At 44.1% G+C, this 21261-nt stretch overlaps 2 protein-coding genes across 4 annotated transcripts; one reads left to right on the top strand and one right to left on the bottom strand.

The window, feature by feature from the left end:
- The first annotated feature begins 9927 nt into the window (after window positions 1-9927).
- Window positions 9928-19396, top strand: LOC110495586 (cyclic AMP-responsive element-binding protein 1). Of its 3 annotated transcripts, none has more exons than XM_036951771.2 (8): window positions 9928-10161; window positions 11839-11964; window positions 14461-14607; window positions 15735-15838; window positions 16062-16207; window positions 16645-16827; window positions 17010-17166; window positions 17414-19396. In XM_036951771.2, the coding sequence occupies exons 2-8, from the start codon at window positions 11878-11880 to the stop codon at window positions 17556-17558; spliced, it is 969 nt and encodes a 322-aa protein (XP_036807666.1). In that variant the 5' UTR covers window positions 9928-10161; window positions 11839-11877; the 3' UTR covers window positions 17559-19396. The 3 variants fall into 3 exon arrangements, with proteins under 3 accessions (XP_036807666.1, XP_036807667.1, XP_036807665.1); XM_036951772.2 differs by having other exon boundaries at window positions 10141-10305; XM_036951770.2 differs by having other exon boundaries at window positions 10141-10314.
- On the bottom strand, window positions 19278-21240 carry LOC118941088 (protein N-lysine methyltransferase METTL21A-like). The gene is made up of 3 exons (XM_036951773.2): window positions 20990-21240; window positions 20668-20779; window positions 19278-20074 (listed from the first exon to the last, which is right to left on the bottom strand). The coding sequence occupies exons 1-3, from the start codon at window positions 21134-21136 to the stop codon at window positions 19674-19676; spliced, it is 660 nt and encodes a 219-aa protein (XP_036807668.2). The 5' UTR covers window positions 21137-21240; the 3' UTR covers window positions 19278-19673.
- Between the last annotated feature and the right edge of the window lie 21 nt (window positions 21241-21261).

The raw sequence follows: 21261 nt of genomic DNA, 5'->3' as shown, positions 1-21261 counted from the left end.
ACTTGGTTATACAACAATGGCTTTCACTGCTTTGTGTGGGAGTAAATCACTGCTTTGTGTGGGAGTAAATCACTGCTTTGTGTTGGAGTAAATGAAAATGTATTGTACACCATCCTTAGTGAAACAGCACCTTTTTCTACCAGCGCCCCCCACCCATATTCCTAACTGTACTCTCTTTCTCACTCCTTTTCTTTGCTGTACAAAGTGTTTTCAAAATTATTATTTGTATGATGTTAGTATGACAATGTTCTTTATTATGGAAAAAGGAAAGATTTATTTTTGTTACTGGTTTGTTTCATAATTCTTTTTTAAATTGGTATTGTAATATCTCTATGCAAGAACTGTTGAGTGAATCATTTGTATTTAAGAATGTAATATGTGTAATAAATAGTAGAATCACACTGGCCAGCGGTCTCTCTTTTCTTGGCCAGTCCCTGTAATTACATTGGGGATTTCTTTTTTCATAGAAGAAAGGTTGCACCCTGTTGGAGTCATGTCTAACCGGGACATCAGGAGGGATCAGCCAATCGAGAAGAAGAAAATGTACTGTCACAGACGTCATAATGGCACAGACACAAAGATGAATCTTCTCTCTATGCTCACACCTTGGCGGCCATTTTGGTTCCTCTTCCTAATCACGTTCTCTCACCTGCTTACAGTGACAGGTTCATTATTTGACCAATCAACCATCAATATGGGAGTAGGCCTACAAGCACTCTTTCATCAGTTCATTTAATTTCACATTCAATGTGGAAACGTTGCAGTCCATTGTCTTGTTGAGGCAATGGAAATTAATTTTGTTCTACTTTCAACCCAAGACCCATGATGGATGAATTACAACTGTTAGTAACCAAGGTGATGACATACCTGCCATTTCTTCTCCTTTTGACTGTGACTAAATGATAAAAGGGTACTCAAATAACTAAATGGTTAATTAGGGTGCAATTAACATGCTAGTTAATGAGCCTGTGCAGTGTATTAATTCTGCTTATGTCTGGCAGGGAGCTACTCTATAAGGTTTTCTCATTTAATGTCCTTAATTGAAATGGGCACCCTCATCAAGCAGCCACCATGTATCTGTCAGACTAAATGTGCCTCTGTGTGTAATTACAGACAATCACCACACACACCCCAAGTACCTACTGCCCATTGCACCTACACGAGATCAATCTATCGGACAGGTTATGAAATTAGAAATGAGAGTCATTTTTCACCCACCGTCCCTTATATCCCATGAGTAGTTTTTAATATTGAGGGATACCCCGATCACGTCATAAGATTCCCAGTGATGAAATGGGAATAACAATGAGTGTGTTCATGTTAATGACAATGAGTGTGTTCATGTTAATGACAATGAGTGTGTTCATGTTAATGACAATGAGTGTGTTCATGTTAATGACAATGAGTGTGTTCATGTTAATGACAATGAGTGTGTTCATGTTAATGACAATGAGTGTGTTCATGTTAATGACAATGAGTGTGTTCATGTTTAAAAAGAGGGGAAAAGATGCGTACAGTCGCTGGTGAAAGTCTACACACCCCTTTCACATTCTGCTGCCTTAAAATTACATCTAAAAAGGATTCAAATGTACATTTTTCCTACAGATCTGCACAACCTACTCCACATTTCCAAAGTGAAAGAAACTTATAGAAAATGTTCCAAAATTAATACACATTAAAATAACATATTTATTTATTTAACTAGGAAAGTCAGTTAATAACAAATTGTTATTTACAATGACGGCCTCCCCCGGCCAACCCCTAAACTACCCCGGCCAACCCCTAATGACGCTGGGCCAATTGTGCGCTTCCCTTTGGGACTCCCAATCACAGCCATTTGTAAATACAGCCTGGAATCGAACCAGGGTCTGTAGTGATGCCTCTAGCACTGAGATGCAGTGCCTTAGACTGCTGCGCCATTCGTCTCTGGTCTCGGATTGCATATGTCTTCATACTCCAGACGTAATACTTGGTGGAAGCACCTTTAGCAGCCATTACAGCTGTGGATCATTCTGAATAACATTCTACCAACCTTGTACAACTCTTATGTCAACACATGTATCCAAGAGGTGTTGAGTGTTCCTGAGGGGTCCAGTCTCAATCCTGACTTAAATTTGCTTGAAAATCTGAAACAAAATTTGAATATTGCTTCCATCAATGACTCCCAACCAAATGTAATGATCTTGAGCAATTTTGACAAAAACAATGGATGTATGTTGCCATAAGAGTTGGGTAGAATCTTATTCAGAATGATTTCCCAGCTGTAATGGCTGCCTAAAAGACTTTCAACAAGAAGTAACTCTGGGCTGTGAAGACATATGTAATCAAGAGTGGCGCCTCCCGAGTGACGCAGCGGTAGAGATGTCACTACCGATCCGGGTTCGATCCCGGGCTGTGTCGCAGCTGACTGCACTGCACAATTGGCCCAGCATCGTCCAGGTTAGGGGAGGGTTTGCCCGGCTGGGATGTCCTTGTTCCAGCATGCTCTAGCGACTCCTTATGGCGGCCGGGGGCATGCACTCTGACTTCGGTCGCCAGCTGTACGGTGTTTCCTTTGACTGGTGCGGCTGGCTTCCGGGTTAAGCGATCAGTGTGTCAAGAAGCGGTGCGGTTTTGCTGGGTCGTGTTTCGGAGGACGCATGGCTTTCGACCTTCGCCTCTCCCGAGTCCGTGCAGGAGTTGCAGCGATGGGACAAGACTAACTACCAATTGTATATCCCGAAATTGGGGAGAAAAAGGGGTAAAAAATAATTATAAAAATAATAATAATTTCTAAATAAAATATGGAGTAGGTTGTGTAGATCTGTAGGAAAAATATAAAATCCCCCAAAATGTGAAGACAAGGTGCAAGGGGTGTGTAGACTTTCACTAGGCCCTGTAGATGTGTGAGATATCCCAAGAAGTAACAAACATGCACCGGGCTGGACAAGACAACCCGTGAGATAAAACAGTTTGTTCCCGTTGAGAATGCATCAATGTCATTCTCCCACCAACGTACATATTCCCTCCCTGCCTCACAGAACAGTCAGATCCTCAACAACAAACACAGAAGCTCCAAATAAGTGTTTTTCACCCCCCAGTTTACCCTGCAGTCCTTCTGCAGTTCTCTAATGGTGTCTGGCAGCTTGGAGAAACAAGCTAATGCATCGAGGCATGGAAAGAAACAGAGGTGGATTCCATCTTCAGCTTATTGAATTCGAAGCTGGGGATTCCTAATTGGCATTATCTATACGTACACTACCGTTCAAAAGTTTGTGGTCACATAGAAATGTCCTTGTTTTTGAAAGAAAAGCACATTTTTTGTGTCCATTAAAACAACATCAAATTGATCAGAGAATCAGTGTAGACATTGTTCATGTTGTAAATGACTATTGTAGCTGGAAACTGCAGATTTTTCTATGGAATATCTACATAGGCGTACAGAGGCCCATTATCAGCAACCATCACTCCTGTGTTCCAATGGCATGTTGTGTTAGTTAATCCAAGTTTATCATTTTAAAAGGCTAATTGATCATTAAAAAAATATTTTGCAATTATGTTATCACAGCTGAAAACTGTTGTCCTGATTAAAGAAGCAATAAAACTGGCCTTCTTTAGACTAGTTGAGTATCTGGAGCATCAGCATTTGTTGTTTCGAATACAGGCTCAAAACAGCCAGAAACAAATAACTTTCTTCTGAAACTCATCAGTCTATTCTTGTTCTGAGAAATTAAGGCTATTCCATGCGAGAAATTGCCAAGAAACTGAAGATCTCATACAACGCTGTGTACTACTCCCTTCACAGAACAGCGCAAATTGGCTCTAACCAGAATAGAAAGAGGAGTGGGAGGCCCCGGTGCACAACTGAGCAAGAGGACAAGTACATTAGAGTGTCTAGTTTGAGAAACAGACGCCTCACAAGTCCTCAACTGGCAGCTTCATTAAATAGTACCCGCAAAACACCAGTCTCAAAGTCAACAGTGAAGAGGCAACTCCGGGATGCTGGCCTTCTAGGCAGAGTTGCATTGAAAAAGTCATATCTCAGTCTGGCCAATAAAATAAAATAAATGAAGATGGGCAAAAGAACACAGACACTGGACAGAGAAAGATTGGAAAAAAGTGTTATGGACAGACAAATCTAACTTTGAGGTGTTCAGATCACACAGAAGACCATTCGCGAGATGCAGAAAAAAATGAAAAGATGCTGGAGGAGTGCTTGACGCCATCTGTCAAGCATGGTGGAGGCAATGGGATGGTCTGGGGGTGCTTTGATGGTGGTAAAGTGGGAGATTTGTACAGGGTAAAAGAGATCTTGAAGAAGGAAGGCTATCATTCCATTTTGCAACGCCATGCCATACCCTGTGGACGGCGCTTTGTTGGAGCCAATTTCCTCCTACAACTGGACAATGACCACAGCTCCAAACTATGCAATAACTATTTAGGGAAGAAGCAGTCAGCTGGTATTCTTTCTATAATGGAGTGGCCAGCACAGTCATCGGATCTCAACCCTATTGAGCTGTTGTGGGAGCAGCTTGATTATATGGTACGTAAGAAGTGCCCATCAAACCAATCCAACTTGTGGGAGGTGCTTCAGGAAGCATGGGGTGAAATCTCTTCAGATTTCCTCAACAAATTGACAACTAGAATGCCAAAAGGTCTGCAAACCTGTAATTGCTGCAATTCTTTGACAAAAGCAAAGTTTGAAGGACACAATTATTATTTCAATAAAAAAAAACATTATTTATAACATTGTCAACGTCTTGACTAGATCTCCTATTCCTTTTGCAACTCATTTCATATATGTTTTCATGGAAAACAAGGACATTTCTAAGTGACCCTAAACTTTTGAACAGTAGTGTAGCTACATTACATTGTGTCTCTAATGCTTTGGTGTTCTTGTAAAGAAGATGGCTGTAGCATAACATTGTCCAAAGCGAGCAGTCAGTCTGATGTCAGAGCTGTACATCAGGTAATGCCCACCTTTAACCCAGAACACCAGACCAGGGACGTTATTCAGATTGGTCAATAGGCTACATGATGAATATTTCCTAGTTTGATCCAAGTGAAGAGTCGATTGAAGAAGTGTTTAATTGATGAAGTGTTTTTCACATGGACCCAGGTGTGTGTTCTTCCTTTTCTCTTGTCTCTCTGCCACGCTGTATAAAATGTGACAGGGGAAAAAAAGCTAGCTAGCTAGTGTTTACCTCTCCCAGTCGTTCCTTACCTGCGGGCATGTTGGCTCGTGTGTGACTCATCCTCTGTCTAGACCAGACTATTCAACACACCAACACCCCAGGACTGTATTGGAAATGTTGACATCGATTCAAAACAGGCTGCCTAATTACAGTTCTCAGCCACTGAGAAAAGGCAGCTTAAACATCTACGTGACAAATGAAACTATTCTCTACATAGTGCACTACTTTGGGTGAAAAGGATGCCATTTGGGATGCAGATATAGAAATCTGCAATGTGCATTGTGGGAAATTGTGAATGATCAGAATGAGTAGTGTGACCGTGCTAGAGACAAGCTACAGAAAGAGTCAAATAATACACTACAAATCTACAAAGACATCCCTGGTAAAAACAGTAACAACTGCCCTGATACAAACCCTATTGGCTGTGCAACAGAACAATCATTGAGCGGTGCCAGGTGTCTGCAGGATGTTGGCAGCGCCAGCGGTTTAGGGGACATTATTGTCACATCTGGCAGTGTTGATCAGCCAACCAAGTGGGAGGTGGAGTTGAGATTTCCCCTCCCTGTAGCTCCTTCCAGGTCACAGCTTCATTATGTCCTGACACTGGTGTCTGGTGTTCATTATGCTCTAACACTGGTATCTGGTGTTCATTATGTCCTGACACTGGTGTCTGGTGTTCATTATGCTCTAACACTGGTGTCTGGTGTTCATTATGTCCTGACACTGGTGTCTGGTGTTCATTATGCTCTGACACTGGTGTCTGGTGTTCATTATGCTCTGACACTGGTGTCTGGTGTTCATTATGCTCTGACACTGGTGTCTGGTGTTCATTATGCTCTGACACTGGTGTCTGGTGTTCATTATGCTCTGACACTGGTGTCTGGTGTTCATTATGTCCTGACACTGGTGTCTGGTGTTCATTATGCTCTGACACTGGTGTCTGGTGCCGAGATGATTCGCTGGTGAAAAGTACCATTAGGCATGTAGGGAACCATAAAGATAGCATTACATAAAAGGATGATGTGCATGAGCTGTCTAATAAATGCATTGCATTAAAAACATGCAACAAACATACGTACAAGAATAAACTTCTTGGCATTCGCATTGTATTGAGTATCGGTAGTCTATTCAGTGGTTGCTTTGCTAGAAGGGTGTATTTTGCCTGTCTGTGACCCCCGCTTGGGAAGTCTGTGAGACGGTCATCCTCCTCACCTCACAGCTTTGGATTTCATCACCGACTCCAATGGATTATTTTGTGCCCCGCTCGGGGCAACGGGAGCTCTTAGACATATCCAGTTATTGGGAATATGTCAGTGTGGCCCTCGGTAATTAAAGCCTAATCATCCCGGTGAATTCTGAGCGTGATCCTCATCAACGTTTGATTAGTCTCCACCTGGCTCTCTGACGCCCCTCGCCAGCCCTCCTCATTCTGCTGCTTTAAACGTGCAATATGTCACTTTTTGGGCGATCTGACTAAATTCACATAGAAATGTGAGTTATAGATCTATCATTCTCATTGACAGTAAGCCTAATAAGCGATGGGTCTGTTCTATCTGCACTATTTCTATGCTTCCCTTTCATAAATGTTGTTTTGACTTTTGGTTTTGTACACCAGGTTTAAACAGCTGAACATTCAATAACCAAAAATATTGTAAAGAAATACTCCAGATATAACAGACTGACCCTAGCCCCCTGACACAAACTATTGGAGCATAGATACTGGAGGCTGAGACAGGAGGGCTAGGGAGACACTGGATGTGCAGTAGGAGATGGTAGCCACCTGCATGTGCAGTAGGAGATGGTAGCCACCTGGCTCTGCAGTAGGAGATGGTAGCCACCTGGCTCTGCAGTAGGAGTTGGTAGCGACCTGGCTCTGTAGTAGGAGTTGGTAGCAACCTGGCTCTGCAGTAGGAGATGGTAGCCACCTGGATATGCAGTAGGAGATCGTAGCCAGATTAATGTGCAGTAGGAGATGGTAGCCACCTCGATGTGCAGTAGGATATGGTAGCCTGGATGTGCAGTAGGAGATGGTAGCCAGCTGGATGTGCAGTAGGAGATGGTATCCTGGATGTGCAGTAGGAGATGGTAGCCACCTGGATGTGCAGTAGGAGATGGTAGCCACCTGGATGTGCAGTAGGGGGTGGTATCCTGGATGTGCAGTAGAAGATGGTAGCCATCTGGCTATGCAGTAGGAGATGGTAGCCAGCTGGATGTGCAGTAGGAGATGGTAGTCAGATGAATGTGCAGTAGGAGATGGTAGCCAGCTGGATGTGCAGTAGGAGGTGGTAGCCAGCTGGATGTGCAGTAGGAGGTGGTAGCCAGATGAATGTGCAGTAGGAGATTGTATCCTGCATGTGCAGTAGGAGATGGTAGCCAGCTGACTCTGCAGTAGGAGATGGTAGTCAGATGAATGTGCAGTAGGTGGTAGCCAGATGGGTGTGCAGTAGGAAACGGTAACCAGCTGGATGTGCAGTAGGAGGTGGTAGCCAGATGGATGTGCAGTAGGAGGTGGTAGCCAGATGGATGTGTAGTAGGTGGTAGCCAGATGGGTGTGCAGTAGGAAACGGTAGCCAGATGGATGTTCAGTAGGAGAGCTGGTGGGTTGGTGGATGAAGACAAGGCAGTGCTGCTGCACTGAGGGGCCGCCTGGCCTTCATGCATTATGTAGGACCCTGTCACCATCTCACCACCTCTCCCTCTGTCTCTCTGCAGTAAATATAGATCAGTGACTGTCTTTTCTCCCACCACCTCTGTGTTGACTCTTTCCCAGGTGTAGCAGTCTATGGTTATTAAGCCTACCTCAAGAGCTAGGTGATTATGGTCATTTCTCCTCTGCATTCTTGTAGCGTTATTAGGTAAAGCATGCACACGTTTATGTGTGTGAGTGTGTTCCAAATGCAGCAGATGTGGAAAATTTGACAACAATTTATGGATTTAAGATTTCAAGCATCATCCAAACAATGAAGTTAAGTTATTTTTTAAGGTAAACGTTTCATTTCCTGTAGGCTCCTCTTTTTACAAAGAGTGTACTTTGTGCAATAGGCAAAGTCTATAACAGCACAGATTAGAAGAGCAGACTGGCTTCATGCTGAAGGATACAGTATTGCTGAGTGTTGGAGTGAAGGCTAGAGGGAGTTCACACACGAACACAAACACGCCCTCCTGGAGGAGTTGCACAGTGGGGGGCTCGTCGGAGAAACACTCCAGTCTTCCACTCACTGACAGCTCAAGGTCAGTCACTGTTTGCTGAATGCGTGTGGGGGTGTATAGACTAAATGGTTTGATCGATACATTTATTTTTATTTTTTAAAGCTAATAAAGATGATTGTCATAAATTGGTTTGAAGTGTAAGTTTCCCTTAGGATTTGCAACAGCTGCCAAAGCCGAGGGTTAATTTCTTTTAAAACACAGCTAATTTTGTGTCTGCAATAAAGGGATGTTTTTTATGGCTTGTGTAAGATGGAGAGGAATACTAGACAGATAAAGCAAATGAAATGGGCATCTTGAGCATTATAAAACGAACAGAAACTCAATAACCCCAACACAGTATTTCCCACAATACAAGATCAGGGTTTTCTCTGTTGGAACACCAAAACATGCCTCCTTTCTCCCTCAACGTGATCACTAATCAGAGATTAAATAAGTGAAAGTACCTAGCCAATAATCACAATAACACTATATTGGGTATTGCTTTAGTGGAGACCTTAATCAAAAACCTATCCCTGTCTTTCAAAAGGGAAGATGGAAGTATGTATTTCAACAGGGCCCAGATTGTAGAAGCTTCTTATTGCTGATTTGTAGCTTGAGTGTGGCAGCAGATCTATACAGCATGCTCACAGACAGTGTTCTACTGCCCCCACCTGGGACTCCCTAAAAACACGCCCCTTCGATACAGCTACGACCGGAAGTGACTTCTCGTAGCAGGTTAGGATGAAAAGTCCTAACCTTAACCTAATTCTCCTAACCTGCTGCGTACGTTCTCTTAATCTGCAATAGCACCCTCATAGATATCATCCTAACCAACCTGCGCACCAAATACACCTCTGCTGTCTTCAACCAGGATCTCAGCGATCACTGCCACATTACCTGCGTCCGTAACGGGTCTTCGGGCCAAACGACCACTCCTCATCACTGTCAAACGCTTCATAAAACACTTCAGCGAGCAGGCCTTTCGAATCGACCTGGCCCGGGTAACCTGGAAAGATATTGACCTCATCCCATCAGTAGAGGATGCCTGGTTGTTCTATAAAAGTGCTTTCCTCACCATCTTAAATAAACATGCCCCATTCAAAAAATGTAGAACCAGGAACAGATATTGACCCGACTGCCCTCGACCAGCACAAAAACATCCTGTGGCGTACAGCATTAGCATCGAATAGCCCCCGCAATATGCAACTTTTCAGGGAAGTTAGGAACCAATATACACAGGCAGTTAGGAAAGGAAAGACTAGCTTTTATATCCCTCATAATGATACTAAAATATATCTAGCCCATGAGCAAATTGGTTTGGGAACATTTGGAATATACATCTTGATTTATCACTAGTGACAATTATGTACAAAATAGTCTATTTAAGATTCTAGAATCAGTTCTACTGGCAGTACAATGCTGTTTTTAGCATACTGCTCATGCTTCCTAATATATAACAAAGATGTTATAGTTTCTGTTTTATAAGACGTCTTTGATTGACAGCTGTTCATGTTCTCGACTGACACATTTTGCACATGCGCACTTTTATTTAGGCCTACATTTCGTACACTTCCGCCAATGTTCGTCAATGTCGGTATTCTTCGTGTGGATTTCGTCATTTTCCGTTCGAATTCGAGCCCTGTCGATAGAACTGATTTTCGTCGTCTCCCTCGTTCTCCGTGTTGTTGTTCATCTCGGTGACGCGACAGAGGTGTAGCCTGACGCGGTCTCTTACGTGTCGGTCTGAATAAAAGTGGAGCTCGGAGGACCCGGGAGTGACGAAGCGAGTCTGTGTCGGGTAAGCATCCGATGCGGAGAGGGGGATAGAAGAAAGCCCTGGTGTGTTGGAGAAATCGCTCCAAATCTAACAAAGAGATCATGGCGGCGGTGTTGCAGAGCCACACGATGTTGAGTCAGTCTACAAAGCTAGCCAGCCAGCTATGTGAGAATGGTACTGGAAAAATGGGAGTGAGGCTTGAGTCCTCGAGTAAAGATTGCAACCACAGTAATTAATAGCATCAGCATGTTGGCTAACAGACCTAGTTTGGCCATCTCGCTACATAGCCAGCTGGCAATCACAAAACATGTAGGTTCGAATGCCTAACTTGCTAAGCTAACTAGCGGTATAGAATGATAGCCCAGCCCAATAATATCTGGCTTAGCTACAGACATTTCCCTCCCAAAGAACTAGCTAACGTTAGCTTGCAAGATAGTCCGTCTGCAAACACAGCGTGGTTGTCTTGGATAAGCATACTACATTAGCAAACTTAGATAAAGACATCAATTAAAGTGTCATAGCTAGCCAACGTTAAATGAACCACATGCAAATGAATTGATTGAGCTAAAACTCTTGATTTTTACCGCATGGGACACATTTGTATATTTACGTTAGCTAGCTAGCTGCTATGGCTAGTTAGCCAGGTTGTCGATATTAGCTAGCTACCACAAATATTTAATATAACGAGTAACAATATGAACATGGATACATTTCGTACCATTTGGTTGAAAATGTGTTTTTTCTTATCTATTAGTATAGCTAGGCAAGTGTCAGCTAGCTACTGTTTTCTTTGTAGCTAACAATGCTATATACTTTGCTAGCTAACTACTTGGAAAAGGGCGGCAATAACGGTATCGTGTTAGGAAATGATGTGCTGCATATTATACTGTAAATTGAAAATACACTTAACTAGTGTTGTCGTAAAATCATTACGTTCATGCAATGTTGGAACTTATTACATTAACATTGAGCAACACATTTTTACCTTAGGAACGTTACTTATGGTTTGGGATAGTATCTCCCATACTTTCAGATAGTCACACGTAATACTGCATGTCTGGTGTAGCCTACAATCACTTAAACAAACCTGGTCTGGTATGGATAGACAGAGGCACAAAAGCCACGACCTGAAACATCACAGTCAGTGTATAACATCACTTAATCAGTGCTCTCCAACCCTGTTCCTGGGGAGCTACCATCCTGTAGGGTTTCACACCAACCTTCTTCCTGGGGAGCTACCATCCTGTAGGGTTTCACACCAACCTTCTTCCTGGGGAGCTACCATCCTGTAGGGTTTCACACCAACCTTCTTCCTGGGGAGCTACCATCCTGTAGGGTTTCACACCAACCTTCCTGGAGAGCTACCATCCTGTAGGGTTTCACACCAACCTTCTTCCTGGGGAGCTACCATCCTGTAGGGTTTCACACCAACCTTCTTCCTGGAGAGCTACCATCCTGTAGGTTTTAGCTCCAACTGTAATCCAATGCACCTGATTCTAATAGTTAGCTGGTTGATGAGCTGAATCAGGTTAGGTACAACTGGGGTTGGAGCGAAACCCTACAAGATGGTATCTCCAGGAACAGGATTGGCGTGAACCTACACAACTTTATCTCTCCAGAAACAGGGTTGGAGAGCCCTGAATTAAATCCACCCCCATACCAATATTTTACATTTTGTGTAAAAACGCACATTCACAGGCTCTCCAGAGTTCTCCACCCGCCATTCCAGCCAACTAAATGACCATGGAAGCGGGAGCCGATACACAGCAGGGTGGTGACACAGCTGTTTCTGAGTCTGAGGCCCAGCAGATCACACTTGCCCAGGTACAGTACCCTCATCAACATTGCCAGGCACTTCAAATCAAATTTATTTATATAGCCCTTCGTACATCAGCTGATATCTCAAAGTGCTGTACATAAACCCAGCCTAAAACCCCAAACAGCAAGCAATGCAGGTGTAGAAGCACGGTGGCTAGGAAAAACTCCCTAGAAAGGCCAAAACCTAGGAAGAAACCTAGAGAGGAACCAGGCTATGTGGGGTGGCCAGTCCTCTTCTGGCTGTGCCGGGTGGAGATTATAACAGAACATGGCCAAGATGTTCAAATGTTCATAAATGACCAGCATGGTCGAATAATAATAAGGCAGAACAGTTGAAACTGGAGCAGCAGCACAGCCAGGTGGACTGGGGACAGCAAGGAGTCATCATGTCAGGTAGTCCTGGGGCATGGTCCTAGGGCTCAGGTCCTCCGAGAGAGAGAAAGAGAGAAGGAGAGAATTAGAGAACGCACACTTAGATTCACACAGGACACCGAATAGGACAGGAGAAGTACTCCAGATATAACAAACTGACCCTAGCCCCCCGACACATAAACTACTGCAGCATAAATACTGGAGGCTGAGACAGGAGGGGTCAGGAGACACTGTGGCCCCATCCGAGGACACCCCCGGACAGGGCCAAACAGGAAGGATATAACCCCACCCACTTTGCCAAAGCACAGCCCCCACAACACTAGAGGGATATCTTCAACCACCAACTTACCATCCTGAGACAAGGCTGAGTATAGCCCACAAAGACCTCCGCCACGGCACAACCCAAGGGGGGGGGGGCGCCAACCCAGACAGGATGACCACATCAGTGACTCAGCCCACTCAGGTGACGCACCCCCTCCAGGGACGGCATGAGAGAGCCCCAGTAAAGCCAGTGACTCAGCCCCTGAATAGGGTTAGAGGCAGAGAATCCCAGTGGAAAGAGGGGAACCGGCCAGGCAGAGACAGCAAGGGCGGTTCGTTGCTCCAGAGCCTTTCCGTTCACCCTCCCACTCCTGGGCCAGACTACACTCAATCATATGACCCACTGAAGAGATGAGTCTTCAGTAGAGACTTAAAGGTTGAGACCGAGTTTGCGTCTCTGACATGGGTAGGCAGACCGTTCCATAAAAATGGAGCTCTATAGGAGAAAGCCCTGCCTCCAGCTGTTTGCTTAAAAATTCTAGGGACAATTAGGAGGCCTGCGTCTTGTGACCGTAGCGTACGTGTAGGTATGTACGGCAGGACCAAATCAGAGAGATAGGTAGGAGCAAGCCCATGTAATGCTTTGTAGGTTAGCAGTAAAACCTTGAAATCAGCCCTTGCTTTGACAGGAAGCCAGTGTAGAGAGGCTAGCACTGGAGTAATATGATCAATTTTTTTGGTTCTAGTCAGGATTCTAGCAGCCGTATTTAGCACTAACTGAAGTTTATTTAGTGCTTTATCCGGGTAGCCGGAAAGTAGAGCATTGCAGTAGTCTAACCTGGAAGTGACAAAAGCATGGATTAATTTTTCTGCATCATTTTTTTGGACAGAAAGTTTCTGATTTTTGCAATGTTACGTAGATGGAAAAAAGCTGTCCTTGAAATGGTCTTGATATGTTCTTCAAAAGAGAGATCAGGGTCCAGAGTAACGCCGAGGTCCTTCACAGTTTTATTTGAGACGACTGTACAACCATTAAGATTAATTGTCAGATTCAACAGAAGATCTCTTTGTTTCTTGGGACTCTTGGGACTTGAATCAAATGAAACTTTATTGATCCTCTGGTGGAAATTCTTTACGAGGCCCTACTTTTGGTGTACATGTATGGTTGTGTTTACACTGGCAGCCCAATTCTGATGTTTTCCCCACCAATTTGTCTTGACCAATCACGTCATATCTTTTTAGAGCTGATATGATTGGTCAAAAGAAAGCTCAGAATTGAGCTGCCTGTGTAAATGCAGCCTATGCGTGTAGGGTGTATTCATGTGTGGGCTGCATTCAGCAGGGCACAACATTGTAGAATGTTCATAAATAAATATGTTTTGTAGAAGAGCAGAACTGTTCACTGACATGAAGAATAATCAATCACTTCTATTCATGGTCTTTGATTGTAACCATTATGTGGATTTTGGGCTCCCGAGTGGCGCAGTGGTCTAAGGCATTGTATCTCAGTGCTAGAGGTGTCGCTACAGACCCAGATTCGATTCCAGGCTGTATCACAACCGGACATGATTGGGAGTCCCATAGGGCGGCGCACAATTGGCCCAGCGTCGTCCGGGTTAGGGTTTGGCTGGGGTAGGCTGTCATTGTAAATAAGAATTAGTTCTTAATGACTTGCCTAGTTAAATAAAGGTTAAAATGATGGACCAGTTTCCCAAAAGCATCTTAAGGCTAAGTCCATCGTTAGACCCATAGGATCCTGTTGTGCTAAAATGGACTTGGCCTTAAGATGCTTTTGGGAAACCGGGCCCTGGAACGAGCATGTATAGCCCACACTCATAAGCCGTTTCTAAATCTGCGTCCCTGCTGCAGGTGTCTATGGCAGCAGGACAGGTCTCCTCCAGCGGCCCCACAGTCACCCTGGTGCAGCTGCCCAACGGTCAGACGGTTCAGGTCCACGGGGTCATCCAGGCCGCCCAGCCCTCGGTCATCCAGTCGCCTCAAGTACAGACTGTTCAGGTGAGCCCCATTCCTCCCTCCATTACAGTAGTGTATTGTGATGTACATAGTAAGATACATGCAATAGGCTTTGGTAGTAGGCAGCAACAGGTCTATATTGGACCTGTACTGTTGGAGCTTTAAGAATTTCACTGTACCCTTCAATTACATGTGTGACCCTGTGCATGTGACTAATGAACTGATCTAATCTATAGCAGAGAATCTCTCAGATGGCAGCTATTTGAGGGTTGGTGTGGGTCACATACAGTAATATAACAAATCAATGGAACATTATTGGATGTTGTATAGGTATTACTGCATTTCCAATAAACTGCAGGGTGTCTATGTGCTTTGGTGATGAAATTTCACTTAATGTTATATCCCTGTAAAATGAATTACTGGGAGTTATATATATATATATATATGACTCTATTTTCATAGCTTATAGTTTATTTGCTGTTAGTCAGCACCTCCACACAAAATCATTTTCTCTGGGTGTGTGCCAGCTATGCTTTTTATTAGACTTGTGTTATAAAACCCATTTTACCAAGACAAGTATGATTCTTCGTGTTCTGAATGGTTCAGTTGGGTCTTTCTCTAACATATCATGAACATATCTAAAAGGTTGGATTTCATAACCTAATACATCTGATAATAAGCAGCAGTGCAAGTTTCCTGTAATGATTTTTGAGAATTTTTCGTTTTGTGGTCAAAGTTGTTTCCGTGGGTCGCAAAAAAACTCAATTAGCATGAGACAAGCTGAAATAAATGTAAAAGGCTTTGGTAAAAAAAAAAAAAATTGGGGTATATGCTTATTGCTCTGACATTTCAGAGCTACGCTTGTTTTTGTGAGGTATCTTGGGGAAATGACAGGAATTTTGAATGAATATGAAAAGTGGATATCCATCTTACCTCTGTTTCATGTCCTTTGGATTCTAGAAGAAAGATCAGTTCAACGGGAAAGTGATTTTCCAGATTTTTTGCCACTTTTCTCTCTCTGGCCTCGATTGATTTAATCACCCTAATTCTGACCATCCTACAAGGGTAAAATCTTTCCAATGGATTATATTATTTTACCCATTGGTCAAAAAAAAGTGTTTTTGATTGGACGCCCTATAAACTGCAACTCTTGTGTTTGACCTTGTCAGATTTCAACAGTTGCAGAGGACTCCCAGGACTCCCAGGAGTCGGTGGACAGTGTGACAGACTCTCAGAAGAGGAGGGAGATACTTTCCAGACGTCCTTCCTACAGGTACCGCTCCTCCACAGGGCCACTGTCTCAGCCTCAGGGTGGCAGGAAAAAATCCCAATCTGGCAACATGACTGTCATGTTGACTCAGTGTTGCCAAATTGGGATTCTTTTTTTAATGCAGATTGGGTGCCATTTTGGATCTGATTGGGCTGTGAATGAAATCTGATGACACATTGACTGAGAGTCCGAGACATTGATTGGGATTGTTTGTTATCCCTTGCAGGAAGATCCTGAACGACCTGTCGTCTGACGTGTCTGCGGTCCCGCCGATCGAGGAGGAGAAATCGGAGGACGACTCGACCCCCGCCATCACCACCGTTGCCATGCCCACATCATGCCCCATCTATCAGACGGCCAGCGGCCAGTACAGTACGTAACCCCTACCTATTCAATCGTCAGTTTTATCGCTCCGGGGGGGGTCCCGTAGGTACTTCCACCAATCCCCTCTACATGGGAAAATGCTTAACTGACCCAAGGTCAGCATCTAGGGGCAACTTCACCCGTACTCCAGTTTCATCATGGCCATATGTGAAGAGTGCCTGCTTGTTCTGGTTTGGACAAGCTTAGTTGGCTTTCTTACTTTATATTTGATGAGTCGTGTATGGTCAATGACTATAGTGGAAATAGGGTCATGTTCAGTAGGGAGAAATGTTTGAATGAAACGGGAAGGTTCTACCTGAACATGTCCAATAATGACAATGTTAATTTTCCGTTTCGCTATGGTGTGCCTTGCTGAACATGACCGAGCAGACCGTAGTAATGTTCCTAACCTGACGATCATCCATTAACCCCTCCCCCCTCTTCAGTTGCCATCACCCAGGGCGGCGCCATCCAACTGGCCAATAACGGTACGGATGGCATGCAGGGGATGCAGACCCTGACCATGACCAACGCGGCGGGCGCCCAGCAGGGCACCACCATCCTGCAGTATGCCCAGACCTCCGATGGACAGCAAATCCTGGTGCCCAGCAACCAGGTGGTAATGCAAGGTGAGAACCTCTTGGACCATGGGAGGCCCCAGTCGCAATCAAGTTTTGGTTCTTACTGGGTGCCCGTCAGTTGTTCTGCTCGTACATTCTAAACAGAACCGTTTTCCTGCATACGCAGTCACACAACAACACAAACAACTCCTGTATGCCAACAATTTCTTGACGTAAACATTGTTTCCCAGCTGCCTCTGGAGAAGTGCAGACCTACCAGATCCGTACGGCCAACACCAGCAGCATGACTCCTGGGATGGTGATGGCCTCCTCTCCCGCCTTGTCTGGCCAGGAAGGCCCAGAGGTTGTCGTCACCCGTAAGAGGGAGGTCAGACTGATGAAGAACAGGTAGGTGGAGTAGAGGGTATAGATACTGTTAACTAGGGTTATGTTGATCACTTTAATGAAGGCTGTTGGGTGAAATGGTAGACTACATCCTATAATGTAGGTGTACATTTAGCATGTTGTTGATATGGAACTCCTATGTCTATACCTACACAATAAAGCTGAGGTTAAGTGAAAACATGGTGATCGTGTTAAGATTTGCTTTGCTGAGCCAGACATACTGTACTGACTCCGTGTGTGTGTGTGACAGGGAAGCGGCCCGGGAGTGTCGCCGGAAGAAGAAGGAGTACGTCAAGTGTCTGGAGAACCGTGTGGCCGTCCTGGAGAACCAAAACAAAACCCTCATTGAGGAACTGAAGTCACTTAAAGACTTGTACTGCCACAAATCAGAGTAGTGCCCCCCCCCCCCATGTACAGAGACTCACCACAGAGCCATGCATCTGGCACCACCCTCCCTCCCCCATTTATCCCTTTCTTTTTAAAAAGCTCTACCAGTCTATAAGACCTACAGAAAGAGGAAAAATAACAACACAATTTCTCCACTTTTTCACAAGTATCCCTTTAAAAGGATGACATGAGTACCCCTAAAAAGGATGGCCTCATAGGTACCCCTTAAAAGGATGATGAGTACTTTCCATCATGAGTACCCCTAAAAGGATGAGGTGGAGCACACTGTTTGTCCACCAATAGAATGGAGCCCCTAGTGGAATCTTCCAGTGGTAGGTATCGTGTCTATCCACGACACCACTGCTGCTAACTAACCAGTAGTCCCCAGTCTCAAGATGTCAGATACCAGGAAAACACCAGCCGTGGAGGACTAGGACCCCTCTGCCCACCATGAACTACCCTATACAACTATTGAGTTTGGACCGTCACCTGGCAACACACGTTGAAAATGATTTTGGAAAAATGGTCATCTTTTTGAGTGCTACACTATTCAGTATTTAGGCTGATGATTGCTTTAACTCTTCTGTTACTTACTAACACTTTATGTGGACTGTAGATCCCAACCACTGTCAGATGAAATGTATTATCTTTGAGCTTGAGTTGGGTTATCATGTATTGAATTTTTCTGCTTGCCAACTTTTGTTATTCAGCATTGCTAAGTCGGGTGTTTTGGGGTAGGAGATGGATTGTGGGTGGATTGTCTGCATCAACTAACAGGCATTAAAAGGTAACCTCAGCGATATGACGTAGATGCAGAATGTAAACAGCATAGTGGGTCAATTTCCACAACTAAGAGTGTTGAAGCGAGAAGCTCAACTCCGCTGTTTTGGTGCCGTGGCTACCACTACAACGTGAAGCGCTACTGTGTGATGGCAAAGTGTTGCATCTCGCTCATCTCAATATCTCCGGTGCTGCTCGGGGGGAAAGTAATTTCGCTGAGTACCTTTTTAAAGAGTTGTGCTAATGTAAACTGAGCTACCACACAGCTGACAGGAGGAATTGTGAAATATGACTGAAGGGTAGACTATGGGTGTTGTATAGTGTGCTTTTAGGCATTCATGTAATGTATACGATGTCTGAGGCAGTGTGTGTGTTTGAGTCTCCTTGTTTGTTTCTCCATGGCCTGAACAGGCATAAGGCATAATCATATTGGAGGATATCCTAACTTCCACTTAATCATGCATTGACATCAATGGGATTGTAGAGTGAAAGTTAGGATTAGCCCCACAATCTCACTTTTTCATCTGTTGTGCCTCAAAACACTTCTGATAGAACAAGGGAAGAAGCATTTTTTTATCATGTAGTTCGTTAAAAGGGATAGTTTGCTTGGATGATGACGTAGACCCATCGCTGACATTTAGACTGACAACTCGGTCAACAAACGTGGGATTTACACCAGGGGTGCGTTCAGCAGCTCACAACACTGTGGAACAGATCCAAATGTTCAGCTAGAACTGTTTTGTAGAACAGACATGCCTTTCTGACATGTAAAAGAAGGATTCATGTCAACTATATTTCTATCGGCAAAGTTCCATAACATTTGCTTACTGAACCCGGTCTTCTGTTTGATTGGATAACGGAATGCCATATTGTATTATTTAGTTTTTACGTAGCCATCTGTCATAACATATGCATCTTATTTTTAAAACACTTGCCATTTCTGTTCATATTTTGTAAACGTTGTATTTCTTAATGTCAGCATTCACTTGTATGAAAAAAGCAAAACAATTATATTACAGATTCTACTATTTGTTTTTGGCAGCTGTTAATAAATGTGTTTCTGGTATTATTTTTCACATGTCTTAATTTGTTTTCAAATCCATTTTATCAAAAAAGGATGAATGAAATTAAGACAATTACAATCACCCATAGTAGCTGGGTTGTAGCTCCATATTTTCTCCCTACTGGACACAACCCTGCATGAAACAAAACCATCCTCCATGAACCCATCTCACTGACTGTCCATTCATGAGTAGTAGCTCCCTGAACCATCAATGATTGACAGCACATTGATCCATCCACTGTGATTCAAACCCCTCACATCCCCCATCAGTCACTGGTTCCTACAGATCTCTCCTTGCTGGAAGCTTCACAGCCTTGTAGATGTGAATGTCTCTTTCCTTGTCATAGTGCACCTCGTGTACTGTGAAGCGCTGGTTCAGCATGCTCAGGAAGTTAGTGTCTCGCTCGTAGCGGATCTTGCAGGCCAGTAGCACTACACTACTCTCTGAGCTGAGGTGCTCCATCGTTTGCAGTAATGATGGAAATGTGTCTTCCAGGTAAACAATGTCTGCTCCCAGCACTATGTCAAAGCCTCCTGTGGGATAGCGCTCCAATCCCTGGCCCCAGGTCAGTTCTGAGACCTTCACTGCTCCTAGCCGATCCGGGGGAATGTTCTCTTTCACATTGGCTGCAAGGAAGCCCAAGGCAGGCTCACGGTCTGTGATGGTCACTTTTTTGGCACCTTTGGACAGAAGGCTTGCACGGTTAGCACATGTAAAAATGTGACTAACAATTAGTAGTTCTAACAGTTGAGCCTGATCCACACTATAGGGCCAACCCAAACAGTTCTGGCTCTGATGGTTTATTTTCACATTGTCCTTTCCAGAATGGTTCCAGCAACTATATAGTAGTCAGGCCAGCCCACATCAGCTCAACTATATAGTAGTCAGGCCAGCCCACATCAGCTCAACTATATAGTAATCAGGCCAGCCCACATCAGCTCAACTATATAGTAGTCAGGCCAGCCCACATCAGCTCAACTATATAGTAATCAGGCCAGCCCACATCAGCTCAACTATATAGTAGTCAGGCCAGCCCACATCAGCTCAAGTATATAGTAGTCAGGCCAGCCCACATCAGCTCAACTATATAGTAGTCAGGCCAGCCCACATCAGCTCAACTATATAGTAGTCAGGCCAACCCACTTCAGCTCAACTATATAGTAGTCAGGCCAACCCACTTCAGCTCAACTATATAGTAGTCAGGCCAACCCACTTCAGCTTGGTTTGGCCCTGTAATGCAAGTCTCCTACCAGTTTCTTATGTGAGTTCTTACCTAGAAGAGCTGCCACGATGCCCACCAGTCCAGTGCCTGCCCCCAGCTCGATGGCAACCTTCCCTGTCAGCTCGACCTGCCCCAGCTCCAGGTACATACACATCACTACCGCCTGACAGAGAAAGGAAAACATAAGATGTAAGGAGAGAACAGTATCGGTAAAGTGTGGCAGAATCAATCGTTCCATAGTTGGCTACATCTTTGTCACACTCAAGAAGACGACCGTAATTCAACAGATGATTGAATAGTTCATATTGGAATAAAACATATTTAAAAAATGCTGCAAAGTATGTACAGTCGTACACCAACGATGGTCACTCACTGCATCCCAGACGACAGCAGCTATTCCGAGTTTATTCCAGTCCTGAGTTAGTCTGACATTGTGGTCAGCAAAATGGAACTCGGCAGACGAATTATGTAGTTTTGAGAGCACGGGCAAATAATTCCCATCATATGGTACAAGCGCCATAGTCAAAAGAAGACCATGGAAATGTAATATAATATGTAACTTTTAGTAAGCTTGAAATTCATACCTCGCTGAACGATTTCTTATGAGGAAGTGGAAAAATCTATATTCTCGCGATAATAAAATCG

Source organism: Oncorhynchus mykiss, chromosome 7, assembly GCF_057628025.1.
Source record: "Oncorhynchus mykiss isolate SJ-2025 chromosome 7, ASM5762802v1, whole genome shotgun sequence".
Classification (NCBI taxonomy): domain Eukaryota; kingdom Metazoa; phylum Chordata; class Actinopteri; order Salmoniformes; family Salmonidae; genus Oncorhynchus; species Oncorhynchus mykiss.
Note: the sequence above shows the minus strand (reverse complement) of the source record. Positions and strands in the feature narration are given on the sequence as shown.